The following is a 27,679-nucleotide window of genomic DNA, read 5'->3' on the forward strand; positions in this document are numbered from 1 at the left end:
GACTAAGCTTAATGTGTGGGAAACCAGCCCATAGTGTTGTACAGACCTTCAACGAGAGGCAGATGCACTGAAACATTTTGTTTTGTAGGTTTATTACAACTATGCACAAGGAGAAGGGGAGGCAAAGGGCAAAAAAAACAACCTCCCCCTCAAACCTACAATTGTCCCAAAAAGGTACAAAAAGTGTTCATAATATTAAAAAGGGAGTAAAGCAAGATCCAGCCACACATTAAAATGATGCCAAATAACAGTAAGTGTAAAAGATCTGGTCCATTTCAGGTCCAAGTCCACAATATCAAGCTTCAGATCCGACAGGATGAAGATGAGGGATTCAAATGAGTGCTTCTGGGAATTCTAACTGGTCTCCATCTGCAATAAAAAGCAAGTGAAAATTAGGACTGTATTCCAGCTACAAAGCTCAAGCCACTTACATTGAAGAATTTATATTTCTATACTTTCCTGCCTTTGTCAATGTAAATAAGAATTTGTTCTTAATTGACTTGCCTAGTTAAAAATACAAAAAATACGTACCTTAGCATTGTAAGCATCCAACTGGGCATCCAGCTCTTCAGCAGACAACTGCTGCGGTTTGCCTCCACCACCACGTCCGCCTCTACCCCTCCCCCTGGAGCCTCTGCCGGCCCGCCTGTCTCCACCTCCCCGCCTGTCTGAGAAATTGGGGCGTCCAATTCTGTCTCTGTTGAATCCACCACTGCCTCCGTTTGAACTGCAAACAGATTCAAAGACAATCAATGAGCTACAACTGGGATTAACTAGATTTAAATATATATCACATATCATACATGACAAAATAAAGAAAGCTTATAGAATCACATACCTCTGTGATGGTCGTCTCTGGTTATCGTCTCGAATTTGTGACGTGACATGCTGAATGCTCATGGCGCGGCCTGTGAGCAAAAGGAAAACAAGATTAGGCATCTTTGTTCAGAAGTCAATTACTACATTTCATGACGAACAAGCTTCAAAATAATAGCAATCAACTAATTCAAATTAAAGCTCACCATCGAGTGGTACATTGTTGTACTGTTTCATGGCTTTGAGTGCATCAGCCCTCCTCTCAAAGTGGACGTCAGCGGTTCCCTGGCTGCGGCCAGACCGGTCATAGTGCACAGCCGCTTTCTTCAACGTACCGAATTCCGCAAACAACTCCTGGAAAAAACATTACAAACGCATTAAGAAACATGACCGGTACAATTCATGTATAACGTCAAAACAGTTTGGCGAAAAGGCCGACATCTTTGTAGCAATTGACTGTAGAAATTACCTGGATATCAGCGTCAGACACACCGAAGTCAAGGTTTGAGACAAGGAGCTTGCCACCAGTCTCCACACCGCCACCTCCTGCTCCCCCACCACCGCCAGCATTACTGCCGAAGCCACCTTCGAACATGTCGTGTTGCCATTTGTCCGGCAGCTCTCTGGGCTGTAAAGGTACAATGAGAAAAATGCAGCTGCTGACTTCTGGTTCCCCTGCTCCTGCTGATCAGACTGAGCACATTTGAGTCAGTTGCTTAGGCAGGCAGGGGAATCTTGCTTCATCACTACCATTAGACACATTGGTCTATGGTGGATTCATGGTCAGTGTAACAGCACACATGATTTAATAAAACAATTATATTAATATAGGAAAGAACCAAAACTAAGCTAGTAGGACAGATGGCAGGACTTCCAACTCAAAATGGCTCCTGCCCTACAGGTGGTTTGAAGAATGTGTAGGTAATTAGAATGGCAGTGCAGGGGGGAAAAAACTGACTTGAGCTCGATGGCAAGGACAGCATCCAGATTCTGCTTCAACTCCAAGTGTAGAAAAAGTCCATCCAAAGAAAAATCCTTTATTCAAAAGTTGTGAAAGTCATTTCGACATGCTCCCTTAACCGACCATGGAAAGTTCAATAATGTTCTTTGGGGTGCTTTGCAGTCTGGATCAAAATATGAAACAAAGAAAATAAAAAAAACTCAGTTGACTGAACATCCATTTTGAGTGTCGCCATTTTGTTAGCTTCGTTGCATAAAAAGTCCAATTTTTGATAATTAGACTAATCTGGAACTTAATTTAGGGCCAACGATGCGCCAGTCGACAAATTATTAAGAATTTGTGGACTACTAAAAAACCCACGAGGTTCATGTTTTACAGACCAAATGTGAATATCTGGAACAGCTCACATTCACACTACACAAACAAGTGTTAACTAGCTAGTTTATGAATGCGGATCAGCTCCGTTTTGAAGCGGCCCACGAGGGTGAACATGTTAGCTAGCTAGTTAACGTTCACTCCCAGAAACGTGGGACATGACCAGTAAAATTCAATAGTGCTGGCTAGTAACTGTTTGACCTGAAGCGGGGAAATGCAATGTAGACCATGGGCCCACAAACACGACGTTGTACGCCATTAAAAGGAATACACGTTTCCGAACAGTGGTTTCTTCTTTGAGTTGTGCCCTATAGCGCACTTCCCGTTGATAAATCCACATCCATCAGCAACTTTGTGAACTACCTGGTACGTGTCGCAGCACATTTAACAAGATCAGCTAAACTATTTAACATTCGTCGTCGTCGCCTCTGCCATTCCTCCTTTTTCTGTGATCCTCCGTGTTCCTACCCTGCTGTATGGCGTGGGTCTGCTGTCGCTTCTGTCTCCACTGAAGTTCTGTCGACTCCTCATGGGCCCGGATCCGCCGGTCCGGCCTCCAGAGGCAGCTCCACCGGGTCGGCCTCCACTCCCACCTCGACCCGATGATCCTCGGCTGCGGCCTCCTCGATTTCCGCGGCCACCTCCGCCTTTCTTACTTTGTTGAATAATGTCGTCCAAAGACATATCCATCTTATCAGCCATGGTGGCACTTGTCGTATTAAAGATCAACAAATAAATGGAAAATTTACTTTAAGAATGACGCTTTTGGTAGCAAAATCTAGCCGCTTTCCTCGGTGCTGATCAATGGCGAATAGCTTGAGTGACGTGAGTGGGCTTCAAAATAATTGTAGTAAGTGACGTGAGTGTATTCTTACAACCATTTCCGTTGGATTTTGCGCTTCTTTCACCACCAACGTCCTCTCTGCTGCTGTCTAGTGCCTCTATCCAGCATTGCAATCACAAAGGTACCGTTGCAAATAAACCAAAGGAAAATACGAGACAGGCTCCCGAGTGGCGCAGCGGTCTAAGGAACTGCACCTCAGTGCTAGAGGCGTCACTACATACTCTGGTTCGATTCCAGGCTGTATCACAGCCGGCCGTGATTGGGAGTCCCATAGGGCGGCGCACAATTAGCCCAGCGTCGTCCGGGTTAGGCTGTCATTGTACATAATAATTTGTTCTTAACTGACTTGACTAGTTAAATAAAGGTTCAATTAACAAATAAACACCTCTCTGGATGAGACATGTCGAATATTGTATCCCTTTTGAAATACCTATTTGTATCCTCCACAGGCATGGGTGGCGATATTTTCCCCGATTCGAGGATGTGACGTTAAATGTGTCGGACCTCTCAGGAAATGTGTTGTGTCTTCATTTTAAAATCCAAGGTAGGATTTTAGAATTGCAATACATTTGCCATGTTACTTACTAGCTAGTTATTATGAATGTCAACAGCGAAGTAACATCATGTGGTGCACCAGCTTTCTAGACGAGCAAAGATTACGTTAACTACTGTGTATTGCTAGCTAGCTACTAAGCTAATGTGTGCCTATCAGGTACACGGGAGATGAAGGTTAAAATCAAGCAGTGGAACGGCGTGGCATCCTGGCTGTGGATGGCCAATGATGAGAACTGTGGGATCTGCAGAATGTCTTTTAATGGCTGTTGCCCAGATTGTGAGTTTATATAAAAAGCTGCTTACTAACTAACAACTGAGTTATTCGACATGTCTCATCACCATTTGACCAACTCCCTGAAATGAATGTATGCACAAACTCAATATGCTTCTTAGTGCATGTACATTCGTGAAGTTTCCAGACCCATTGACTTTTTCCTTATTTTGGTCAATTACAGCCTTATTCTAAAATGGGTAAAAACATGTCAAAAAAGGACCCTCAGCAATCTACACACAATACCCCATAATGACAAAGTGAAAACTGGTATAAAAAAAACGAATGCCTTATTTACATAAGTATTCAGACTCTTTGCTATGAGACTCGAAATTTAGCTCAGGTGTCCACCTGTGCTAAATTCAATTGATTGGACATGATTTGGAAAGGCACACGCCTGTCCATATAAGGTCCCACAGTTGACAGTGCATGTCAGAGCAAAAACCAAGCCATGAGGTCGAAGGAATTGTCCGTATAGCTCCGAGACAGGATTGTGTCGAGGCACAGATCTGGGGAAGGGTACCAAAAAATGTCTGCAGCATTGAACGTCCCCAACAACACAGTGGACTCCATCATTCTTGAATGGAAAAAGTTTGGAACCACCAAGACTCTTCATAGAGCTGGCCGCCCGGCCAAACTGAGCAATCAGGGGAGAGGGGCCTTGGTCAGGGAGGTGACCAAGGCAGGGGGAAAAAAGCATTCAGTTCTTCTGTCGAGACTGGACAACCATTTCTGCAGCATTCCACCAATCAGGCCTTTATGGTAGTGGCCAGACTGGAGCCACTCCTCAGTAAAAGGCACAGCACGCTTGGAATTTGCCAAAAGGCACCAAAAGGACTCTGACTGTGGGAAACCAGATTCTCTGGTCAGATGAAACAAAGATTGAGCTCTTTAGCCTGAATGCCAAGCGCCACGTCTGGAGGAAACCTGGCACCATCCCTACGGTGAAGCATGGTGGTGGCAGCATCATGTGGTGGGGATGTTTTTCAGCGGCAGGGACTGAGAGACTATTCAGGATCGAGGCAAATATGAACGTAGCAAAGTACAGAGAGATCCTTGATGAAAACCTGCTCCAGAGCGCTCAGGACCTCAGACCGGGGCGAAGGTTCACCTTCCAACAGGACAACACAGGAGTGGGACAAATCTCTGAGTGTCCTTGAGTGGCCCAGCCAGAACCCCGGACTTGAACATCTCTGGAGAGACCTGAAAATAGCTGTGCAGCAATGCTCCCCATCCAACCTGACAGAGCTTGAGACGATCTGCAGAGAAGAATGGTGTGCCAAGCTTGTAGCATCAAACCCAAGAAGACTCGGGGCTGTAATCGCCGCCAAAGGTGCTTCAACAAAGTACTGAGTAAAGGGTCTGAATACTTATGTCAATGTGATATTTCCATTAAAATTTTTTAAATAAATTAGCAAAAATGCATAACCTGTTTTTGCTTTGTCACTATGGGGTTTTGTGTGTAGATTTTAGAATGACTGTAATGTAACAAAATGTGGATAAAGTCAAGGGGTCTGAATAATTTCTGAATGCACTGTATGTCTATCGATGCCTTCATATCTTAACGGTTATGCATAAATTGTCCTTTGATAATCATGACGTGTTCAACATTGTGACAGCGTGGACACTTCTCCTCCATTGAGGGGAGACCTTTCAGCAACAATGTCTACTTTCCAGGTAAGGTTCCTGGAGATGACTGCCCATTGGTCTGGGGCCAGTGCTCCCACTGCTTCCACATGCACTGCATCCTCAAATGGCTCAACTCCCAGCAGGTCCAGCAGCAGTGCCCCATGTGTCGCCAGGAGTGGAAGTTCAAAGAATGAGCTCATCCGGAGAACGTCACTTGAATGCCTTTCAAATACTGAAACTGATGCGTCACAGAGGATTGTAGGGTTTCGGAATACATATGCTTCTCTTTTTTGTTGTACATTTACAGATACTTTGTTTTTCTCTGAGGCTGTCAAAGTTTGTTTTCTATGGAGGGGGGTGTGAATAAATGTGATTAGGATTTAAGCTTGAGCTGCTACCGATTTACATTTCATATAGTGGTTTTCTCAAACTCAGAATTTACATTGAATGAGAGTAACTCTCCTCTTTAACAAGCTAACCAATGATTCATCAATGCAAATTCATTGACTTGGTATCAATAACCCCTGAGATTTACAGAGTGGACAAAACATTAGGAACACCTGCTCCTTCCATGACAGACTGACCAGGTGAAAGCTATGATCCCTCACCGATGTCACTAGTTAAATCCACTTCAATCAGTGTAGATGAAGGGGAGGAGAACAGGTTAAAGGATGTCTAAGCGTGTCAAGAACTGCAGTGCTGCTGAGTTTTTCACGCTCAGTAGTTTCCCGTGTGTATCAAGAATGGTCCACCTCCCATAGGACATCCAGCCAACCTGACAACTGTGGGAATCATCGGAGTCAATGTAGGCCAGCATCCCTGTGGAGTCCATGCCTGACAAATTTAAGCATTTGAGGGATAAAGAGGGTGCAACTCATTATTAGTAAGGTGTTCCTAATGTTTTGACAGTCAGGACCACACAGAACCAAAAATGGAGCCCCACCCAAAGTACATAGTACTTGACACTCAACAGTATCAGCTTCATACAGCCCACTAATGTTAGGGGTTTGATGCTAGACGTGGTGTACGGGGAAACTTCCACTCTTAATACTGATGGGTATTTTCTTGTGGCTAAAGCACAACCCTGACTTGGCTTTAGATTTCCTCAGCCGCCCTTTCCCAAACTCTTGTCTCTCTTAATCCATCAGAAACCAGCACCTCAGCCAATACTGTACAGGCATGGATAATCACCTTCCTGCAGAGAGCTGGTCCAATTAACAAGCATTAAGTTGATCCCCGGCCAGAGCCACCTTACTTGGAAAGCCTACTGGGAACTGTACCTTGCTTCAATGTTGGTAATGCTTCTCAGTCCACCAAGGTTAATTGGAACCAAGATTGGTTACTGTAGTTTGAAATGAAAGTAAAAATAATATATTTTATTTCCATTCAAACAGTTGTCAAGTTGATGAAGACCAAATAGATCACCACTAAGTTGTTTTTGTATGAAACAATTTTAATGAAAAAATGTATAAAAAGGCAATTATTTACAAAGCAGTGTAACCACAATTGATTGCACACAGTTTGTTACAAATGATTGTAAAAGCAATTGTAAACACACAATTAGCCATTCCAGTGGTGTTTGCAAAAGTATAGAATAAAAAAAAAAGTATAGAGGTAAAGTGTTAGACTAACAACATTCATGTGGTACATTTTAGAGTACATACAGTATGCAGGGTCTTTGTTTCAAATTGAAAAGCTGTAGGGTGTAAATTACAAATCTTGAACTATAAATGTCAGTAGGTAGAGTTGACCCTACGAGTCAGAGGACAACCACAGATCCATGTTTCACAACTTCCAAAAAAGCTTTCACACATCAACTATAAAGTAATTATAAAAGCTCATTACCATGCTGTTATCTAATTCATTCCAGTGCTGTTCACCCTCTATTAAAAAAAAAGGTACAAAAGCTCAAACTAACTTCTGCACCTGCAAACAGCATTACAAAGCGATGCCTGCTGAGATTGCCTGGGAGGAGCCCCTTTCCAGCAACAGTTCAGTTCACTCTCAAAGGCAACCTGTTGGCTGGCAGCCTTCATCCCACCAGACCAGATATGTCTCCAGGACGTCTACAATGAGGGCGCAGAATGACGATGTTCTGCTGTTCTGCCCATTTCATTCCATTGTGGAGGGTCAACCGGGAGGCCTGGGCGAGGAAGGTGACTTAAGTTTCAGTGACGTTTTAAGGTTAGATGAGAGCTCCGTCGTCCTCCACCCCAAGCAGCCCCTGCAGCTCACGAACCCCGGTGCACTCTGGGTCGATGAGATCGGCGGGTGTCTCCCCACACTCGTTCTCCGCCTGAGGGTCTGCGCCAATAGAAAGCAGGTACCTAGTGGGAGAAGCAGGGGGAAAAAGCATTCAGTCAAAGAAAGTATCCAAATGGTATGTGCCGCGCAGAGATAGTGAACCGTGAGATTCTTCAGGAGGGTTAGAGGAATATGGCGGATCCTCAGTGTAGCTTACTGCTATTGGCGTATGAGTGCTACTCAAAATTCAGCCAAAGCGTGTTTTGGTTTGTCTTCCTTGCAAGCACTTGACACTGTAAACCGGCAGTGTGAACTGCAGCCTAGTGACATTCAAAATCTGAATCTTCCCCTATCCTGAAGTGCATTGAATTCCTGAACTTCAGGGATGCTGCATTGACATGGTATGGACAGCAGCATAAATACGAGTTAGTCAGAGCAGTCAAGGCTTCAAGTTGATGTTAATAGTACATCGGCTCAAGTCCCACTTGTGCGAGAGACCACTGACCTATCTTAATGTGTGTGGATAAAAAACTAAAAGCTAGTGACTGTAGATGTTGTGGGTATGCTAGGTGCGTTAACTCACTTGGCAATGTCAGGGAATCCGTCACTGCAGGCCATGTGGAGAGGTGTCCAGCCCTCCTCGTCTCTCTGGTGGACGTCTGCTCCGTGCTTCACCAGCAGCTTCACACACTCCAGGTTCCCAGAGAGGACAGCCTCATGGATCGCTGCCATACCTGCAGAGCAGTCAATGGGAATGGATGGCAAATAGCATCTGTACAGGTTCATTTTAGGGACATTGAAAGGAACACTCAATGATCAGTTTATACTGAGGTATTATTCCATTACTGCACGTGCCACAGAGACAAGTCATTGCATCAGTACCAGAGGGATTATAAATTAAAGTTTTTGGAACTACCCAGTTGAAATCTAACCAGAGTCTGAAGACATTTCTGATGCTTCAAAGTCTTGAATGGATTAAAATGGTTTTCATGTTCTGATTTCACGGTGACTCACCAGAGTGGTAGATGGTTTCCAAGCTGATCCTCCTCTTTCTGATGAAGAGTCCGATCCTGTCCAGCTCGCCCTGCCGGACGTAGTCCTGGAACACAATGTCGTTGGGGAAGTGGACGCTGCGGACTGGTTTGATCTGTGGAGAAGAGTGGGCGCAAGAGGAGCTGCTGGACTCCTTGGGGCCATAAGCCTGGATGCCCATGGACTGGCAGACTGGGTCCTGGTAGTACTTCATCCTAATAAAAGTTCAGTCTTGCTCAAAGAAAAAAAATCTGTTGAAAATCTTCAAGCCTTTTTCAATGGTAAAATTATAAAGCAAAAGGCAGTGAAATTATTGAATTAAGAGATGTCCTTCAAAAAAGGCCTTTCCTCTTGTCAATGGCTCTCGTGGTGCAGTGAGTGTCCTGTATGTTTCAGACAGCGGGGCAAGTCCTGTTCTGAACCACAGGGCCTGCGTATAGACCTCTATACTCTCTGCAGGGCTATTTTTGGTTCAGTCACCTGACAGGTCAAGTTCTAGAATTGGATGAGTGACCCTAAGAGGCGGGACCCTCCTACCATCCTGTCACAAGCACTGGACACAGCTCATGCCAGCCATGACAGTAGCAGTAACCACAGATTATGTTTTCACCCACAGCCTATTAGACCCCCCCCCCCACACTTTTGAACTTAACCCCTCCAGCTCCCAGATGCTCACCATTCAAGATGCATGACAGCCACTGGTCACGCACCACTGAAGGGGGAGAACCTTCTCGTAAACAGGACATGGAAGGGGGGGGGGTCAAGTGTAATGACTGGGCTGTTGAAAATAGCAATGTTGATAAAGCGTTTCAATTAGACTTCAGCAAATTAATCTGTCATATACTATGCATACCTTAAACGTTACAGAAGTGTAAATCAGTCAATATGGCTTTAGTTTAGTTGTCGTGGGAAATTTACTGCAAGAGACTAATCCAGTAAGAATGACTTAAATTGGTACTTTCTTCATTGAATCATAGTTCCAGACAGGAGCACTGACTGTCCATGTTTTTATTGGTTACATACATTATTGCGGGTGTAGCGAAATACATGTGGGAGCTGGAAGCACCGCTGCCCGGTCTGTCAGCGCCATCTTAATAGCATAAGTACTATTTACTGGCATACGCATGTTATCATGGTAGGCAATCCAGTTGATAGTCTCCCTTTAAAACTCCACAGTATTAATATATTGAAACAATGTGCTAAAAAGTGCAAGAAAAAAAGCTAAGTTACTTTTTCATATTTTTATTTATTTGGCCACCAGTTTTCACTTTTCCACATCAAATTCTATGTGATGGAATGAGTTTGTTTCCAAGTCATTTCCCCCCACCCTCTTGAAGAGCTGCTGTTGAACCTCACAACCCTCACCCCGGTCTGCCCTACTCAACCCTCCCATCCCAGCCAAACATTCACAACCTTGTCCCTGGACTTAGAAGAAAAAAGCAGATGCACTCACACACCACCAGGCACACAAACATCTCCATGGGGACAAGAGCGTCAGTTAGAGCCGAAGCCAGAGGGATGGGGCAGTACAGGTACGGTGGGGCTGTTGCACTGTTCCCCACCTCCCCAAAGACAACCAGGACAGAGACCGCTCTAAAGAGTCGCAAAACACAGTTCCTTTTAAGTATCCAACCCCTCATACAGTAACCATGTGGAATCTGACAGCATAAACACAGTAGCCTGGTCTCAGATCTGTGTGTGTCATCTGGTCAAGACTATAGGAGTTGGAGAGACTGCACAAACAGATCTGGGACCAGGCTATTAACACAGTGATACAAACAGAAACAGTCCTGGGCCTCCCCACAAATCCCAGGTCAAACAGAGTCAGAGGGCCAACTCTACCCCAGCTTAAAACTTTAGCTGGGCATTACTGGTATACACACATTATTTAATGACAGATTTTAAAAAATATATATTGAATGAAAATACATTTAAATAAAACAAGCTAATTCCAAAGTATCTTTTTTCTTTCTTTAAAAAAAATTAAGTCAGTAGCCATGCTGAAATGAGGGAAACTGAACTGAAAAACATGATTTGCAGACTTAGAGGGAATGAAGGCAGAGAGAGAGAGAGGAATAGTGACCCTCAAGATTGGTCTCAGCTACAGATGCATATATTGCTTTCCAGGGGCCTCTGCTACACGGAACACGTTGCTTCTTTATTTTGTTACTCTTTACAAAAAGAAAATAGGATGGCCCCAAGTCCCCTGAGAGATCAGTCCATACATCCCACCATATAACACCTCTGGCCCTCAGAAAGCCTAGTAGAGGAACAAGGACATTAGCAGCCCCCATCCCTAAAAACCAGCTACACCACAAAACTGCACCATCCTCACACTGAAGCAGACTGGGGGAAAGTAATTTGACAAGAACTGACAGGTACATAACCCAATTTGTGGATCCAACTGGAGATGTCAAGCACAGTATCTTAATGCCATTTAACATTTTGGCAATACAACTCCATGGTTTGATTGATGAGGAACGTTGGTAATGGAAAAAGCCGTTAAGACCATGAGGTGACGTTCTGCTCTGTTGAGTTCCCATGACAAGGGGACAGACGAGTCCATCTGGTCCAGCGGGAGGGAGAAAGGGGATAGAGGTTGTCAAGGTGGCTTCAGGAGGGGGGCTGGCCGAGGGTCCTGCCACATCTGACAACAGACTGACTGAGGAGCAGTTAAAGGAGAAGTATTAGTGTTCACAGAACAGGGGTGGAAGTGATGGTGGGTGGTTGGTAAAAGGGGTGGGGGTTCGTCTCTCCTCTCTCCTTCGCCGGGTCTTATAACTCGTCGTGGTCGCCACCGTCGGCGTCAGAGTCACTGTCCTGTTCGTCCAGGTCCACCATATCCTAGGAGGAGGAGAGAGGAGATGGTCTTTAACACCTGCCTGGAGGAAGCCGCTCTGAGTCTGCCCTGACTGGGCATGCAGGTCTTGGGAGTAGAAAGCTTGGATGCTATACGGAACATTGTGGTGGGAGGATACTACGCAGCTCATTGTGTGGCTGTCCTGACACGTTAAACCATATGCTCAAATGTTTTTTATTTTTTTTTAAATGGGCAACATGACATGCTTGAAAGGTTGTTGAAAAAAACGTGACCTGGAGAAACCCATGTCCATCTATGGCAAAACATATGTACATAAGAAAATGTAAGGACAAGACGTGTGGAGCACTGAGGTTTAACTGAAAGGCCCTCCATGCCCATTCATCACTGTTGTCAGCCTGCATGAACAAATACAGCATGGTAACCCAAACAGTATGTCATTAATAATGAATAACACTGTTTTACTAACTTCGTATGTATATACTGCATTGTAGACCAGGCATATCCTATTTAACTAGTGCTGTACATATACTATTCTTCACATATCCATCCATACACAGTGCATTCAGAAATTATTCAAACCCCTTTAACTATATTTTGTTACATTAGCCTTATTCTAAAATTGATTAAATTATTCTTTTTTTTCAACAAAGAACTGAGTAAAGGGTCTGAATACTTACATAAATGGGATTTCAGTTTATTTTTAATTAACTTGTTTTTTGCTTTGTCATTATGGGGGGGGGATTATGTAATCTATTTTAGAATATGGCAGTGACATAAAATGTGGAAAAGTCAATGGGTTTGAATTCTTTCCGAATGCACTGCACATTCTATCCACGTTGTCTAATCACAAACACTTCGGACTCAGACATTGCTCGTCCTAATATTTATAGATCCCTTAAATACATCTATTTTAAAATAGATGCATCTATTGTTAAATATTACTCCACTGTTGGAGCTAGGAACAAGCATTTTACTACATTCGCAATAACATCTGTTAAATGTGTATGCAACCCAAAGAAATTTGAAATGACAGTCTTGCAAAGAGGCCATTCAGTCACAGCTGCCGGGGGGAGGGACACTTAACTGAGGATGTGGGGGTGAGGAAGTTGGGGTTGAGGATATTGACTTGCATGTTCGGACAGGAGGTCTGGTCCCAAGGGACAGCCTGGTAAACAGCAGCGACAGCTGCAGTTGGCATTAGCGACCGCAGTCGGGGAATGGTCTGCAATTAGACTTCTGAGAAGGGAGTGTGGTAGGTGGGGTGTGTGGTAGTGGGATGAGGGCCTTCAACTAGTTTGAGCTGGATCTCCAGTGGGATTTGGATACAGGCCCTGGTCTTAGCACCCAGTTCGGTGCCAGGGAAGGAGCAAAACCCCACCCGCATCTCAAAAAGCCACCAGGCTTTTTTTATAGAAGCATTAGAGAGATGTGCAAGAAGTCTTGGATGACGACATCATAAGGAACATGATTCAATTTCTCAAAATGTTTTACTCCATTTCGTGCATTACCCCATACACCTGGGCATTAGGGAATATCCTGGTATAAATTCTATTAGTCAGAATTACAATCTTAGGTCAGGATTTTGAGTGGGTAAGGTTTGTCATCTCCTTCATTGATGACAGACATGGGCTGCTGGACTAATGACTGTCTATGCCTTAATGGGTCATGTATTGAGCGTGCCTGTCTGGCTGCTTGCTGTGCTTGAAGACTGAGTTCATGGAAGTCTTTGTCAGCTTGACCTACATCTCCACTAGAGCCCGTTTCCTCCAGGTTGGATTGGAAAGTGAGATGGGGAAAGACACCAGACTTCAACACTGACAAATAAATAACCATGCAAATACTCATTACAACGGTTTCTGCATTGTCCTGAGGCAAAGAGTAGGCTTCACTTCTATTTATTTTATTTAACCTTTATTTTACTAGGCATCTCAGTTAAGAACAAATTCTTATTTACAATGACGGCCTAGGAACAAAAGGTTTACTGCCTTGTCCAGGAGCAGAACGACAGATTTAGACCTCGTCAGCTCGGGGATTCGATCTAGCAACCTTTCAGTTACTGGCCCAAAACTCTAACCACTAGGCTACCAGACTTAAAATCGACTTAAAAAAATAGGTAGGCATGTGACCCAAATTCAAGTTAACCAAATCTTCAGGAGAGGTGGTCCTGTGGGTCTATTCTGGGTGACCTACAGGATACTGAACATCCCCCCCCAAAAAACACCTGGTGTGATAAGACACCTTGCTTGCACATGCACAAATCTTGGGCCAGTTTCTAGGGAGAATTCAATTGATCAGGATGCGTTGCACCAAAAGTTACACCTTCTCCAACATTGCTGTATTCTCCTGCCCATCAATGCATTACTCTTACTGGATAAGGTTTGGCTGTAACTCAAACACATTTTTTGACAGTTTGAAAGCAGCCTTGAGCAACATTCACATTTCAGCGTGTACTCAGCATATGACCGTGTAAAAAAAAAAGTCATCACGATTTCATTTTGACCGCATAGCAATGCCTTGCGGTTTAATGCAAATCTGTCATGCAAACATAATTGTAGTGTCTGCTTAAGCATGAAGACAAACCGTTTTTCATACCAATCCAAGGGGTGTACTTACATCAATCCCATCATCCTCCTCCCCTTCCTCTCCAGCCGGTGCTCCGCCATCCTTGCCTCCGCTCTCCAGGAACTTGGTGAAGCCCTCCAGTGTCCTCTCACCATTGTAGTCGACCACCTGCATGGAAGAAAATCACATGCATCAAATTTCTATAGCGATTCAAATTGATATATTTCCATTGCTTTTCCATTAGAAGAAAATGCTCTAACCAAGCCAGACTGCATGCACCACCAACTATCAAATGGGGCATAATTGGAGCTAGAAAACCCCAAGAAACTCCAGTGGTCCATTTGTCAAATAACTACTGAAATCTTATCCAAATGTCTAATTTTTCAAATCAGCCTGTGGGGTCCCTCAACAACACGTGCTAATTTGAATCTGGAGCCAAAAACCTTTGCCTCCAGCCATCTTCAGATCTGTGCCAATGAGCAGTCAAGAGGAGATACCCAACTATTGATGGATGAGAGAAGGCCAAAGGTGTTGTTTATGGCTCTTCTCAGTTACTATAGGACTGCCCTTGAGATCGGTCTTGAGTACAGTCGCAGAGCTCTGCCTCCAGACCCATGTAGTCTTAGCCAGTCAGTTAATACAGAGCATAGCGAACCAACAGACAGAGGCGGAGCCTGGGGCTACTCGTGCAGCTGCCTCCTTCCCTAGCCATCTCTGGCTCTGTCACAAGGAGGAATGGCTCAGGGTCAGGGTAAACCCCAGGGCTCTTCGCAAGGGGAATCCCAACACAAAGCTCCCAGTTGAGGCTGCCAACCTCTTCCAGGAGGCTTTCTGTAGTTGACCGCTATGGGCTATAGTTCAGCAGGGTGGTTGGCATGCCCCTGGGGGGGTTGAGTGCCAGGTTGGTCTTTAAGAGCAAATGTGCACTTAGTCATCTTGAATCTTGTTCTGAAGTGGTAAAATCCTAACCACACTGCTAAACCTATTGCCTAACCTGAAATTAAAAAGCATTTTTTTAAATATGCTGGCCTATCTAAGGGGAAATGCTCAGCTCTGCCTCTAAGACAAGACTCATGACAATAAATGCCAATCTGCTCTTTAAGAGCTGGGGTGAGGGTCTCAAGAGGATCCCAAGAGGGTGAGGGCATTATCGGGCAGCCATTAAAAGAGGGGTTGTGTTTGGTAGAAGTGGTAAACACCACCACAATGGCAGAGTCACTCAGAGGGCCAGCAGGCTTGGGTTTCTGCATGTGTGGCTGGCGCTGCTAAATCAACCCTCCTTGTGAGTGCGACAGCTACTTAACCTGACCATAATATCCGCACACCCACCTATAATGCTGTGAAATGAAAGATGATATTTCAGTAGGGTGGATGGATGGGTGTGGGTGGATGGTGGGTGGCCAAAAGCCATACTTCTGAGATGTTTACCGAAAGAGTCAAAGCCCAGAATGGTTTGTGTTACTAACCGACAGGGGATTCAATATTTCTTGCGAGGGCTTGGGTTTCAAGTGTGAGACCCGTGCTCAAATGCCAGGAAACGTAACGCTGGCTATGTTGGGGAAATGAGCCAATTAAAAAAAACATGTTGTCATGTTATCCAAAAGTGGAATTAGACCTTGGCCATTCCAAAATGGGGTTGTAGTGATGCAATAATCTCATCACATTTGGGTATATAGCAGAGCCCCTCCGTCTCACCTCAAACTCCATCCCCTAGTGTGGGACAGAGGAACTGATCCATGTCAATGAAACAGTCAAGATATACATTTGGGAGTCAACTGCCAACAGTTACAAATGGCTGCTAACACTGACAGACATTCCACCTCGTTTCAGTACTGACCTTGTGCTCGTCGCCTGCGGGGAAGAACTTGAGCGTGGGGAAGCTGTGTACTTTCACTGTCTCGATCTCGTTGGCTGTGGAGTCCATCTTGGCCACGACGATATCGGCGCTGTCCAGGTACTTCTCGCCCAGTTTGGTCCAGATGGGGTCAAGCTGTTTACAGTGGCCGCACCAGGGTGCATCTGCAGTGGGGAGAGCAGAGGAGCAGTCAGGGACAAGAACATTTTCATGACCCATACAAGCTCGTTGATCATCACCTGAATGCTTAGGCTGGTTATTGTATTGCATGATGTTACTTTGCCCTCCATTTGTATCCACAGTAGAAGTATCGCGACATTGCATCAGCATGGATATATACACTCACTGATGCACAGATACACATGCGTGGAAAACATAATGCACAGCTTTATCGGATCATTTAAACAATGGAAAGTGACTGGAATAGGGGAATGGCTTGCCAAGGGCCCATTAATTCAAGCCGGTGGGCTGTAGTTGCCAAGGTTGGCAGTTAGGTTTACGACAGCTGTGCCTCTACAATGCCATCCTGCCCCGGCAACCCAGACACTGGGACACTTCACGCAGAGAGCATAGCACGTGCGCCCCCAGCTAATCGCCCTCGCTCCCCTCAACCGACTAGGAAATACCCTCCACAGTCGTATGAGAACCTGACCCCCCTGTCAGTGACCGTAAGACCCTTTACATTAAAGCCCAGGGATGGAAAATTCCTCACTCTGGCTCACCACAACAGTGGAGGAAAGTTTAGTAGTTGTGAGCTATAAAAATCTCCTCCCGAGACTAAATTTATCCCAATGTTTCCTTATTCAGTCTTGGGTTACACGTCGATTCGTGTGGAGGGCTGATAGAATGATCTTACGTCCCGGTCTCTTGTACATCTGCTGGGGCTTAGCACAAAGGTGCAGGGGGCATCGCCAGGGCTAGGAGAAAGACTCCTGTTTCAGACTCAGGATAGATTCCCACCTCCACGTGGGCGGTGTAATCAAAAGAGCACACCTCAAAATATATCAGGGCCATCGACCCCTGAAAAGTGAGCCTGTTGACCACCTGGGGCTTACATATGGTATTGATGAGAGGGGTTAGTACTTACAAAACTCAACGAAGACGTTCTTTTTGGGGTCGAAGACGACCTCCTCAAAGTTCTTGCCGACCAGGACTCTGACTGGGTTCTTGTCCCAGTCTTCAGGGATGTCCTGGCTCATGAGGTGGGGCTGTGGGGGGAGGAGACACGAAGAGGAGAGATTTACGATGGATTACATGACTTTTGCAAAACTACGAATGAGCAGAATTATGTTAGTTCCAAACGAAGCAACACTAGAATTATGGGTCAATTCTCTGCCGAATGGTACAGAAAAATGATTCCCAAGTCATGAGGCAAACTCTTATAGAATGGGAATGATGCAAAACCTGCACAGCGCAGACACTCAAACCACAAAAATAAAATATGGAGTCTAACCAATACTTGCTAGTTCAGGTTTGTGATACAGGCCCACAATTAGTTGTCTCCCTAAAAGTCCTAACAACTGGCACTAAACCTTATGACCTGACAATTGTCATTTGTAACACTTTCTGGCACAGCATGTCAGCCTACATCTGCACTTTCAAGCCACTGCCATTGACGCCCAGCCATCGAGGTATGACGACTGCACTGACTGGTTCATCAATGTCTACAGTAGGGCTCAGCTGTTCTCACCGTCTAGGCTGGGCTGTGGCCTACTGTACTGTACTTAGCAGTCAGGGGCACCCCAATGATCTAGAAACCCTAGTAACAGCCTAACCCTGTAATCTGAGGAACACTATGTCCTAAAACACACACACGGAGCATGTACACTTGGAAAGTCTGTAGTCATTGTTAGGCCAACACACACACCTTGAGTTTTCCCTCTGTGAAGAGTGTGCAGAAGGCGACGATGTTGTCGGCAGTGATGGCCTCGCTCTCGGGCCTGTACTTGGTCATCTCGTCCTCCAGCGTGATGAGGCGGATGGCAGGACACTCTTCTTTCTTCAGCCCAAAGAACTCCAGGATGCGCTGGTTGTCATCCACCTCGCTGTCGATGAAGATGAACAGGATCTGGGGGAGGCGAGGAAGAGGATGAAATACAAGGCGTATGTATCTAGCTTTTAGTCTAGGTTGGTATTCTATATACCACTCCAGTACAGTCTCAATGGTACATACCGACAGTGCTGCACATGCAGTAAATTACTTTAAAGGCGCTGGATGAAAAATAACTCCCTTTCTAATAATAAATAAATCGGGAATAACGAGCAAACTGCCTTTACTGGAGATCGGGTACAATGAATGGTCGTCACTTTCAGTCTGGTCCACCCACCTTGCCCTTGAATCCCTCTGATGCCTTCTTGAACTCGACCATTTTGTCGTCGAAGTCAGAGGCAGCCTTGGGCACGAACATGAGGATGTGAGACTTGATTTCTCCTCCGAAGATCTTGGGGGCGGTCTGCAGAGAAAACACAATGTCATGAAGCACGAATGTCAGACACGGGGAACAAAGCTTGGGATATAACCGCTTGTATTAAAGTTGTGGGAACGGCACTGAAGGTTCTCGTGACAACCGTCATAGGACCTTGGTGGGGATGAGGCTGTCAATAGAATCTGTAGCTTAGTGTGACAGAGGAGAGAGAGTTCATCTGGAAAAAAAGGTGTATTTTCTGAGTGCGTGAGTCAGTGGATATTTGAGAGCACATGGGTTTCAGCGGTACAAAGCACGGCCATTACCTGTTCGGTAAACTCGATGACCAGAGGCAGCTGGTTGGCCTTGATGAAGGCCAGCAGGTCAGTCTTGCTCAGCTCTCCGTCAAAGGTGTTACGACCCTCATCGAACTGTAGAGGAGAAGACAGATGGAAACATTAGTTGGAAGCCAAACCTGTTAATATGTCACCAACTTTTCAGTTAAGTCCTATTTTATTATATTCTGCCTGTGAACTCCACACAACACAGATTTACCAAACAAGCTCATTTAAATCCCTTTGGTAACCCCAGCTGAAGAAGTCAACATCAGGCTAAAATGGGTTTTTATTGAGTGTTAAGAATAGCAGTACAGTGCCGGTCAGCCCTTACTGGTACACAAAGGGAAAGTTGGGAGACCACAGGAGTGTGTGTGTCAAGGTTGAATCACACAGACACACAGAGAAAGCAGACAATAGTGGGGTAGTATGATGACTGATGAGTAGGGGGCTTACCGGGCGATAAGATGGAGGGATCCCATCCATGTCTCATTAGAGGTGGAGGCTTAAGCCTTTAAAATGACAGGCAGAAATCTAATGAATTGTGACATGTAACGGCCTGCCGTTAAGCTGGCCTTCCCTGACCACTAAAGGGCAATGATATAAAAAAGTAGGATTAAAAAAAGATTCTCAGCAGATAGAGAGATGGAAACAGGTTTACAAGTGTGGTCTGATCTAGTCTCGTCCAGCCATGAATATCCAAAGGCTTATGGGTGACATCTGTTTTTAAATGTCAGATGGGAATCTTACTTCTGCTGAATAGGAACCAAATCCTAACTTGAGATCTAACACACATTTTCTCCCACAGACATCAGTGCCTTATTTCTCAAGTTTGATATTCAGCCATATGCCTCATACCGGAAGACTTTCAGACCATGTTTACAACTACTCAACCCAAACCCGCACTAGCAGCTGGCTTCTTTCCTTGTTGACCCAGTGATGACTTATCATGTGAAAGGAAGACTTCATAGATAATCAGACATTATGTCAAATGCAAAGGCAGGAATGTGGCCATAACATGTCACATAACAACTAATGGAAAGTCCATGTGGACTGTGACCTAGTTCAGCCCAGGTCCGTTTAATCTGACAAGATTTGGCTTCGAAATACAGATATCCAATTACCACATCTGGTCTTTTTAAGTATCATTGTCATTTGAGGGAGGGGAGAGGGTATGACCATTACATGTCGGAGCCAAATTTAATGACCAGTTAACCTTCCCTGTAAAATCTGAATGAAGAGGAATCCCTCATCTTGCTATTAACTGGGAAATGCTTGTTGAAATGAGTGAATTACTCAGAGACTTGAGTATGAAGGAAGAATCTCAGGGGGGCAATATCAAAGATCGCTTTCCCCTTCTTTTGAACTGTAAAGCACTGCACTTTACTTTAGAGACCAGCCAATGAGACTAGCAGGGGAACCCTATGATCAATTGCAGTCGCTGCCAGTAACCCATCAGTGATCATCTAGGCGTGTCTAGCTCAATGATCATGGTTACACCATGATCAGGGTAGTAATTTTGAAAGAGATGAAACCATTTGCGTGATTACGTCATACTGAATCTAGGTATTCACTCCGTACCTTCTTGAAGAGGACTACGCCATCCTTAGACACCTCGAACTTGGAGTAGACGGCGTCGTTGGAGGTGATGCCGAACGGAACATCATCGACGGCCTCTGCAGCATTCAGGAAAGCCTTGGCTCCCTCAGACTCGACATCCTGGAGGACAAAGAGACGCTTAGATGCAGTCATACATGAACCGTAAGACTAATTAATGATGAACACATGCCCATCTATACATTGATGACTCATTTGAACTGTGAAAATTATTTGTATGTATTTTTATTGAAAATAAGCCAACCATTTGATCAGTACTGAAAAAGTGTGAAACTAGCTGTCTAGTGGGAAATGGGACTTAGTTGGCACTAAACTGTCCTTCAAAGAATCCCTAGAGATTGACCTTGTAGTAGCACAGTGACCCTGCGCAGCTAGGACAGAGTAGTAGGTCAGAAGTCATCGTCTCACCTTGAAGAAGCCGATGACTGCTACCTCGTTGAGGGCAATCATGGACTCCGCCTCGGCGACCTCCCCCAGGGTGGTGGCTGCTGGTCCAGTGCGCTTCTTCAGCCAGTTGACGATGTCATCAGCCTGTCTGCCAGCTGCAGGAAGGGAACAACAGTTCTAGTAAGTCACTATGGCAGCGTTCAAACATTAATAATGTATGAGATTGATTCCCTACTTCCTTTGTTTGTTGTACTGTAATGTATTCACTGAGCAGACAAGGTTGGCCATGGTAAACAATACAAGAGAATGGCAAGCCTACCTTCATGTTTTCTAAATCATGTACAGATCAGAGATGACGGCAAGGGCGGACGCAAGGATGCATTTTGAATATTGGAACAGGGCCCAGGTCACATGACCAGGGCTGGCTGAATAGAGACTAATGGTACGGGCCGACACGGACAGATCAAACAAAGCTTCAGGCAGAAAAGCTCATTCACTCTGCCACGACTGTGGTGTACTTGAGTAAACACAGCTCCAAGTATTGCTGCCATTATTCTACTTATGAGGGACAAAAGACAGTTTAAGATCTCATTTAATAAAGTATTTCTTATTTGGTCACACCAGCACTGTTACTGGCAGACAAAGGAAAAAGGTAGCAACATTCCTCTGCGAGACTTAAGCTCTCTAAGAACCAACGTGTCCCAATTAAGTAGACTGACTCATGATTAACCTGCATGTTATTCTAAAAAGAGCCAATGACACAACAGCGAAGCAACACCGCTGAGCGACGCTGCAGCCAGGCCAGACAGACAACTGGAGAAGGGATACTGCTGCCTGTGGCCTTGAGTGCTCCGCTTTTAGTCCAGAGAGAACAAGTGCTGGAAGTTAGGGCTGTCCTCTCCCTCCCCCCCTTTAAAAAATGAAAACAGCCAGTCAGTGAGCAAACGTGAGGAACTGCACATTGCCTGGCTGGGGGGATGGGCGGGAGAGAGAGCATGGATAGAATGTGTGGAGGAGGGAGGGGCCCCTTCATTTAGTCATAGTTATATGGGGAAGAGTGAATGTGCCATTGGCTAACACACTTGGCTGATAAGATCACATGACCAGCATAAGAAAAGGCAGTACTTTGTGTCTGAGCCATCCTTCAGAAAATAATTACCTGATTATACAAATGATCTACGGCAGATGATCATAACCAGACTACATGACACAGCTTATCACTTTGTTGGTAATAGTTGTCCCAGTCCCTGAGGTACTTAGACATTGAGTAATTAGGTTGTTCCAGATTTAGTCATTGAGATCAATCATTTACAACAGAATAATTTGGCAGTTGATAATCTTATTTGATATAATTGGATATTTGAAAACAGGGTAGATCCTTGTCCAATTGACTTGTGAAAGTGAAAAACGGGGCCAAATTTGTAACGGCTATCCACACAGAAATAGCCCAGTTCTGCTTATGGACTCAGTCCACGATCATGTCAAGCGCGTTATATGCTGCATCTAGGGCTGTGACAATTATGGAATTTAAGGTTACGATTAATTGTCATGCAAAGACACGGTTATCATAATTTAAACGTTTGTATTTGTTTTTAAGTGTAGCTTATAGACCAATGCATTATAGGAAAAGTAATTACAACATACCTAATGAAAACACAGCTTTGGAGAACCCCCAGTCTGAAAAACAAGTGGTTTTGACCACTTGGAACTTCTGGAAATAAAGCTTTGCATCCCGCATGTGACATTCTGCTCATAAAATGATGAAACTTTAACCACTTCATGTAAAAATGAACTGCTATTGGGTGAACTGTATCTCCTTAAATATGAAGTTGAACCCCCCCCCTCCCCCCTGAAATTATCGGGGTACGACGATTCTGATTGGTACTTTCTTTAGTTCAGTTATACGACAATCGTGCCAGCCCACGCTGTAACATAAATCTCTTCACCACACACCAGAGTACTCTTTGGGCGACTCCTTGTCTCCCCCCTTGAAGAACTTGATGGTAGGGTACCCCCGGACACCGTACTCCTGGGCCAGGTCTGCCTCCTCTGTGGCGTCCACCTTGGCCAGGCGGATCTCTGAGCCCTCTGCCTTCAGCATGCTGGCAGCTTTGGCATACTCCGGGACCAGGGCTTTGCAGTGGCCGCACCACGGGGCATCTGGAGCAAGAAAGAAATCGTAGAAATAGATTAATTAAACCACACAGCTTCAGAGTTGAGAGATTCACACCGACGGGTGAAGTAGATGCAAATACTGTATTGACTGTTGATATACTACATTAACATTTGAGTGTTGCTACATGTTTGGGCCAAAGGGATGCTTTCTAATTACTAAACAAACACCAATATTGGTACAATGTTTGTATGGAGGGAGACGTCAATATTTAGAGTTTCCAGTTAAGTGAGCAAAACATTTACATATAGTAGGCTATTTAGAGGGTGTGGGAAAGTTAGTTTTCAATGAGCTCACTGAAAAGACTAGTCTTGGGCTATAACTAAAATAGTGAAAAAGTTGCCTGAGAAGAGAGGTGGATTTCTATTCTGACTTCTTATGGAGGACATAGAATGGCTTGTAAAGGTTCTGAATTGCATGAAACCTATGAAAAAACCCATGAAAGTTTGAACAAACTTAACCTATTGACTGCCTGTGATGGTGTGATTAATGGGCCTTGAGATGTCAAGATATCACCATAAGCTTGACAAGTCCATTAAGCTTGGTTGTAAGTTCAAAGTCCAAACAATACTTCCTCAAATTATAAAACAGTCCTACAGCAATTATTTTAACTAAATATGTTTATCGTTTCAAAATTTCAATAAAAAAAATGAGTTGGTGCGTTTTCATTGCAGTGTTTCTTAGTTTCAGTGGAGAAAACCCCCAAGTTCAATCAGCCAGGAGAGTTAAACTAAAGTTGAACAGATGATTGAACTTTGAAGTACACGTCAACTGAGCATCTCATGCAACCCTTCAGGTCCAGCCAGTCCGTGAGATACGTGAGCAAAGAGTTCAGCCCTCCCCCACGTCGCTCATTGGAATGTCCGAGTCGTGGAGTCCTCCGATTGGTCTGCAGGCTTGTCAGCTAAAAGTTAAGAATACCCCAGAGTTTGACAGTTGTAGCAGAACCTGCCTGCTGGTAACGTCAAAACTATTTATTAAAGAAACCCATTGTACTTAAGAAAAAGTGGAAACCACCAAGTTCACAAGTTACTAAGCATTTATCAAATGTGTCTCAAAACCACTGCAGCAACTTATGTGAATGTCAGTAAACCTAAATCAAAACAGCTTCTAACTGAACCCGGAGTAGAAAGTGTGCATGAACAGGAAACGATATCGAGCAATCGAAACTCAAGTGGTGAATGAATCAAACCATACACGTCACTATTGCAACTAATGGAGTCTGCTTGATGCATTCACACGACTGAATGGTGTTATCATCACTCAAGAGATGCTTTGCCGGCAGTGTTGCACATAACTAGAGTATTCTAAATCGTGCATTAAGTATTCTCTCAAGGGTACACAGAAGCACAAGCCATCCCTTGTAAGCTAAACAAACAATAAGCGGTAGTCACGTTTATAAACTTCTAGATCTATGAAACAACCAAGGCTGGTAAAGTAACCGGCACTTTCACAAACAAGAGAGGTCACAGACGAATGTGACTCTTCAGTTTTTCACTTCTCAGTCCTGTGACTGCTAGATCGGGATTCACTGAATGCTCAATTTGCCATTGTGCCAGGTATTCTACCTAGATAGTTAGCTAAATGCAACAAAGTCCCGTACTAGTAAGGGTAATCAAATGTGCAGTAACTAGTTAACGTGATCTAACTGGGAATGACATTGCCTTAGATTCCGTCAAAATATATAGTACGGTACTGCTTGAAATACAATGGCCAGCAGTGCAATCAACAGTTAATGTATGACACGGGCCTAACGTTAGTGAAATTGGTCGCAAACTAGCTAACGTTTGCCCAGAAAACCAATCAGGAAAGCTAGCTAGCTGACGTTGGAATGCCATTCCACCTTTGCGGTAGCTGAAGTGAAGCTGATAACACAACACGACAAGCGAACTCCGCTAGCATAAATGCGTGAACAAATTAGCAGGCAAGCAAACAATTTAAGTTGTCTCAGACTTTATATGACCAGGTAGTTTACTTACAGAATTCAACTAGGATGTTTGGGTGAGCTTTCAAAGCCTCCTCGAAATTACTTTTCTTCAGCACCAGAACATCATCTTCTTCGCCGATATCAGCCCGGCTTAAAACCGCCAGTGTGCATAGTAGGAACAACTTCAACATAGTTGCTGTAGACTGCGGTTGCTAACAGAAAATGTGTACGTGCTACAAGTGAATGGGCTAACGACTGAAAGTGGTGTATTTATGTATTTTCTCGTTTTACAGTTAGAACTGTATCTTGTATGTTGTGTCTACCGCTACTAATGTCGTGGCATTACGCGCAGGAACCAGAAGGGTCAGCCGTAGTGCGCAGGCGCATTTATGAGCTTGAAAGCTGCTCGTGTTGAATTGTGACTGGACCACAGCTGAAGGTACCTGGAAGTGAATCCAATTTGTCAATGGATGTGTATTGAAATCGATTGAAATTCTTTGCGGTCAGATTCTTGCTGATATTTCAGATTTGTTGACAAAAATAACTAAAATGCCTAAGAATGAAAGCTTAAGGTTTTATGCAGAAAAGGTGTTGAAACAGTATAATATTCTGGGAGGAGATGGCAGATGGAATGGCGAATTATACCTTATTATTCAAGACTGCAGTAAATGTGTTTTCAGTTTGCATATTGTTTTCATATTCGGGGGTTTGCTCGACAATACCTCATCAACATAAGGTCCTATGATGATTAGGGTGATATATAGCAAGGTACAGACTTTATTTCTTAAATGGGGGAATATTAAGGGCGCTATATGGTCAATTTGTCAGCTGCATTTGCCATGCAGCATTTACGGTGATACGGCCTCTGCAAACGTTCAGGACATTCATACTTCTTCCGCTTTGCAGAGCAGCATGGAGCTGTTGTGAAGGAAGTACTCGAGGAAGTGATTTTGTTTTTATACAGGACCTCCCGCCCCCACCTACAGTCAACCAATCATGTCAATGCAGAGCTGTTTGGCTCCCTTGGCATTGTTGAAACATTTGAGAGGCGTAATTTGTAGCTCAATTTGGCTTCTGCTTGCCTTTGTAGGCTCCGAATTGCGTCTCACCCTCCACATGGAGCCTCCAACCACATTTTTTCAGATCAAGCATAAATTGGCTTTAAGAATTCCCTGAACTCGACAGAGGCTGTATCCCCTTAATAATGCAGATGTCAGGTTGAGCATGGAGCGACTTTAAAGAGCCGTCTTAAAACTGCAATCAGCCAAACTTGGTGTTTACAGAAACACTTAATTGTATCAAATGATCTAGAGATCTTAAACAGACTTAGTTTTCCCCCCACAACAATTAGATTTTAAAATAATTGTACATTAATATGTCTTGTGATAGGTCTAAATTTCAATTGCTCACTGTCCATATGAGCTATAGCTCTAGACACATGTGGTGGGTTCCTTGGCACCTTCTATTTTTTCCCAAAGTTCCTCCCCTTTGATTTCACTCAATGCACTCTGGGTGCAGGACAAGCCATTCCATCAGAATGTGTTATCGGACAGCTAAATATGCTTACATATAACTAATAAATCGCATTTAGTTAAAAGATGACATAATACTTGTAATCAGAAGATACTATTAAAGTAAATATTATCGGTAACAGAATAAACCCAATGTAGGCTGCTGGCCCTTTAAGAGACATTTTGTACCCTATGTTGTGATTCCCACCAAATATGTAATCTTCTCACACTATTGAAAGCCCACAATTGAATAAACAGTTTACGAAGCTCTCAGCCTATCGATCACATATTTCAAACAAATAATCTGAAATAAAAACTCCACACATATTTTTTACATTTCTGTGCATCCTTAACAATCACTACTCAATATCCAATAACAGCACACGTTTTTTTTCGGCAAACCTGGATTATGTCAGGGGAAACGGTGTTGCAGTAGTCTAGTGTGTGGTGCGGGAATAATGAAAAGCAAACCTAGGGAGCTTTGTATTCACACTGCCCTAAAAAAGGTAACCAGACAGTTCGCTTCAGGGGCTCTTTTGAGGGGTATGAGTTCCTTTGGAGTGTTTACGTTGCACAAAAAAACATTATGCAAATTTCACAGAGTACAGAGAAAATGGCTGAAAGGGACCAAGTGTAGAAACACCCTTAGACAGTTCCTCCATACAGAATCTTTCCATATCCTTGATATCCTTCATCTGCGCTTCAATTCAAACCACAAGTTTTCAATGAGGTTCAAGTCCGGAGACTTAGATGGCCATTGCAAAATGTTTATTTTGTGGTCAATTTACCATATATTTGTGGATGTTGATGCGTGCTTGGGATTATTTTCTTGTTGGAAGATCCACTTCCGGCCAAGTTTCAGCCTCCTGGCAGAGGCAACCAGGTTTTCGGCTAAAATGTCCTGGTACTTGGCAAAGTTCATGATGCCGTTGACCTTAACAAGGGCTCCAGGACCAGAGGAAGCTAAATAGCTCCAAAATATCAAAGATCCACACTATATTTTACAGTAGGTAGGAGGTACTTGTCTGACCATAGCACCAGTTCCAATTCAAGTGCCAATGCCGTTTAGCATACTCCAGCCGGTGCTATGGTCCGATGACAGAAATAGAGCTCTTTGGTTACACACACCAGTGATGACCTCATACCTACTGTAAAATATGGTGGTGGATCTTTGATGTTTATGGGGATATTTTTCTTGCACTGGTCCTGGGACTCTTGTTGAAGGGGAACTGCACATGCTGATTTGGCCCTGTTTTTTTGGCTTGCTCCTCAAGAAATCCTGGCGGCCATGACCAGTGGTGTAGTGCAATTAAACAATGTAACCTTTATTTAACTAGTCAAATCAGTTTAAGAACAAAT

General features: G+C 44.1%; 4 protein-coding genes across 4 annotated transcripts; 1 reads left to right on the plus strand and 3 right to left on the minus strand.

Annotated features, from left to right (window-relative positions):
• Positions 1–75: 75 nt before the first annotated feature.
• On the minus strand, positions 76–3,002 carry LOC115142578 (THO complex subunit 4-like). The gene is made up of 6 exons (XM_029682138.2): positions 2,621–3,002; positions 1,286–1,444; positions 1,023–1,170; positions 839–908; positions 532–727; positions 76–369 (listed from the first exon to the last, which is right to left on the minus strand). Exons 1-6 carry the CDS (start codon positions 2,852–2,854, stop codon positions 355–357), a joined length of 822 nt encoding a protein of 273 aa, XP_029537998.1. The 5' UTR covers positions 2,855–3,002; the 3' UTR covers positions 76–354.
• Positions 3,003–3,445: 443 nt separating this feature from the next.
• LOC115142580 (anaphase-promoting complex subunit 11) lies at positions 3,446–5,841 on the plus strand. The gene is made up of 3 exons (XM_029682140.2): positions 3,446–3,540; positions 3,709–3,828; positions 5,500–5,841. The coding sequence occupies exons 2-3, from the start codon at positions 3,720–3,722 to the stop codon at positions 5,643–5,645; spliced, it is 255 nt and encodes an 84-aa protein (XP_029538000.1). The 5' UTR covers positions 3,446–3,540; positions 3,709–3,719; the 3' UTR covers positions 5,646–5,841.
• A 1,042-nt stretch (positions 5,842–6,883) lies between these two features.
• Positions 6,884–9,619, minus strand: ppp1r27b (protein phosphatase 1, regulatory subunit 27b). Its single transcript, XM_029682139.2, has 3 exons — positions 8,710–9,619; positions 8,279–8,429; positions 6,884–7,778 (listed from the first exon to the last, which is right to left on the minus strand). Exons 1-3 carry the CDS (start codon positions 8,939–8,941, stop codon positions 7,637–7,639), a joined length of 525 nt encoding a protein of 174 aa, XP_029537999.1. The 5' UTR covers positions 8,942–9,619; the 3' UTR covers positions 6,884–7,636.
• Positions 9,620–9,953: 334 nt separating this feature from the next.
• On the minus strand, positions 9,954–25,178 carry LOC115142577 (protein disulfide-isomerase-like). The gene is made up of 11 exons (XM_029682137.2): positions 24,862–25,178; positions 22,663–22,869; positions 20,731–20,864; positions 20,287–20,424; positions 18,697–18,801; positions 18,293–18,418; positions 17,833–18,033; positions 17,053–17,173; positions 15,948–16,129; positions 14,162–14,278; positions 9,954–11,571 (listed from the first exon to the last, which is right to left on the minus strand). The coding sequence occupies exons 1-11, from the start codon at positions 24,998–25,000 to the stop codon at positions 11,503–11,505; spliced, it is 1,539 nt and encodes a 512-aa protein (XP_029537997.1). The 5' UTR covers positions 25,001–25,178; the 3' UTR covers positions 9,954–11,502.
• Positions 25,179–27,679: the final 2,501 nt, after the last annotated feature.

This window comes from Oncorhynchus nerka, linkage group LG15 (assembly GCF_034236695.1).
Source record: "Oncorhynchus nerka isolate Pitt River linkage group LG15, Oner_Uvic_2.0, whole genome shotgun sequence".
Classification (NCBI taxonomy): Eukaryota; Metazoa; Chordata; class Actinopteri; order Salmoniformes; family Salmonidae; genus Oncorhynchus; species Oncorhynchus nerka.